The sequence below is a fragment of the Equus asinus genome, chromosome 20 (assembly GCF_041296235.1).
Source record: "Equus asinus isolate D_3611 breed Donkey chromosome 20, EquAss-T2T_v2, whole genome shotgun sequence".
NCBI lineage: Eukaryota > Metazoa > Chordata > Mammalia > Perissodactyla > Equidae > Equus > Equus asinus.
In genome coordinates this window covers 40,806,780-40,808,570 of record NC_091809.1, presented here as the reverse complement: position 1 = coordinate 40,808,570, position 1,791 = coordinate 40,806,780, and the positions used below count along the sequence as shown (strand labels likewise).

The 1,791-nt window shown below is 41.1% G+C and overlaps 1 protein-coding gene across 1 annotated transcript; it reads left to right on the top strand.

Moving 5' to 3' along the window:
- Positions 1 to 329: 329 nt before the first annotated feature.
- On the top strand, positions 330 to 1,268 carry LOC106827894 (putative olfactory receptor 10D4). Its single transcript, XM_014836063.2, has one exon. The coding sequence runs from the start codon at positions 330 to 332 to the stop codon at positions 1,266 to 1,268; it is 939 nt and encodes a 312-aa protein (XP_014691549.1).
- The last annotated feature ends 523 nt before the right edge of the window (positions 1,269 to 1,791 follow it).

Genomic DNA, 1,791 nt, shown 5'->3' with positions numbered 1-1,791 from the left:
TTTCAAAGTTATCCAAAGTCACAGAGTAGGGAGTAGATTTGACATTTAAACTCAGATATGTCCAACTGTAAGGTTTATTCTCTGCCCTCTTTCTATTCTGCCCCTCTGTTATCTCTATTTTCCTTCTGAGGAAACAAATAAAAAATACTAAATGACTTACTCAACATCACACATTAATTACTGACAGAATTGGCCTGACTCCTATTTGGAAGTTCTTTATATGATATAGATATTTATATCAGTTTCCAATAGGTTCTAGGAAGGTATTAGATTTTTGGGAAAACTCATCTCAGTGAAGCCATTCCTTGATCTTCCAGGTCTAACTAGACATGAAGATGAGGAATCACACTCCTGTAACTGAGTTCCTCCTCATGGGAATCCCTCACACAGAAGGGCTGGAAAATGTGCTCTTTGTCTTCTTTCTGGCCTTCTACTTGCTCACTCTTCTAGGGAACCTGCTCATTCTTCTGGCCATCCTCACTTCCTCCAACCTCCACACCCCCATGTACTTCTTCTTGGGAAACTTGTCAGTATTTGACATATTTTTCCCTTCAGTGAGTTCCCCCAAAATGATGCTCTACCTGATGGGGCAAAGCCGGACCATCTCTTACCAGGGCTGTGCTTCCCAGGTCTTCTTTTACCACTTCCTGGGTTGCACGGAGTGTTTCCTGTACACTGTGATGGCCTACGACCGTTTTGCAGCCATCTGTCACCCCTTGCGATACACAGTCATCATGAACCACAGAGTGTGCACCATCATGGCTCTAGGCACCTGGATGGGGAGCTGTCTGCATGCATCTGTCCTCACTTTCCTCATCTTTAAGTTACCCTACTGTGGCCCCAATGAGGTGGATCATTTCTTCTGTGATATCCCAGTGGTGCTATCCCTGGCCTGTGCAGATACCTCTCTAGCTCAGACGGTGAGTTTCACCAATGTAGGTGTTGTGTCACTCATCTGTTTTCTTCTTATCCTCACTTCTTATACTCGCATCGTTATCTCTATATTGAAAATCAGCTCCTCAGAAGGCAGGCACAGAGCCTTCTCAACCTGCAGTGCCCATCTGACTTCCATCCTGCTCTTCTATGGACCTGTGTTCCTCACGTATCTGCAACCTGCCTCCACCTCTTGGCTGGATTCTGTGGTTCCGGTGTTGAATAATATTGTTACTCCTTCCCTAAATCCTTTGATATATACCTTGAGAAACAAGGATGTGAAGTTGGCTCTGAGAAAAGCACTGATGCAAGGAGTACATACTTGTGGGGCCTAAGCTTATATGTCATTATCTGTCCTTACAAATTTGTCTTGTATTTACCTGGGGCAACTAGTCTCTCATAGTTGGTGTGATTGCTAAGTGGGATTTGGGACAAGTAAGTGAGGTTGAGTAGATTCTTGTGTGCTTTATGCGTATATATTTACATGACTTTCCATTCAACAAAATCTTCTGCAGTGATTATTATTTTATGCAGGCACTATTCTATGCACTTTGTAAATACTGACATATGTAATTATCATAATTATCATATAGGGTAGATAATATTATTGTCTGAATTTACTAAGGAAGATATTAAGGCACTGAGAGGTTAAGACAGTTTCCCAGTGTTACAGAGTTAGAAAGTTGCTGAGCTATGATGTGAACAGAAGGATCTTATCCTTTTGCTAATACAGACTCTGTATTGTAAAAATTATAGCATAAACGCTTTTCATAGGAACTTCTATTCAATTTACATGAAATAGTCTCCAATTTGCCAAAAAACTGTAGTCCATTAAATTTTCTCCATTGATTTCTATAT

Bases quoted from the DNA above. Each gene is read 5' to 3' on its own strand.
- LOC106827894 (XM_014836063.2), top strand. From the start codon at position 330: ATGAAGATGAGGAATCACACTCCTGTAACTGAGTTCCTCCTCATGGGA.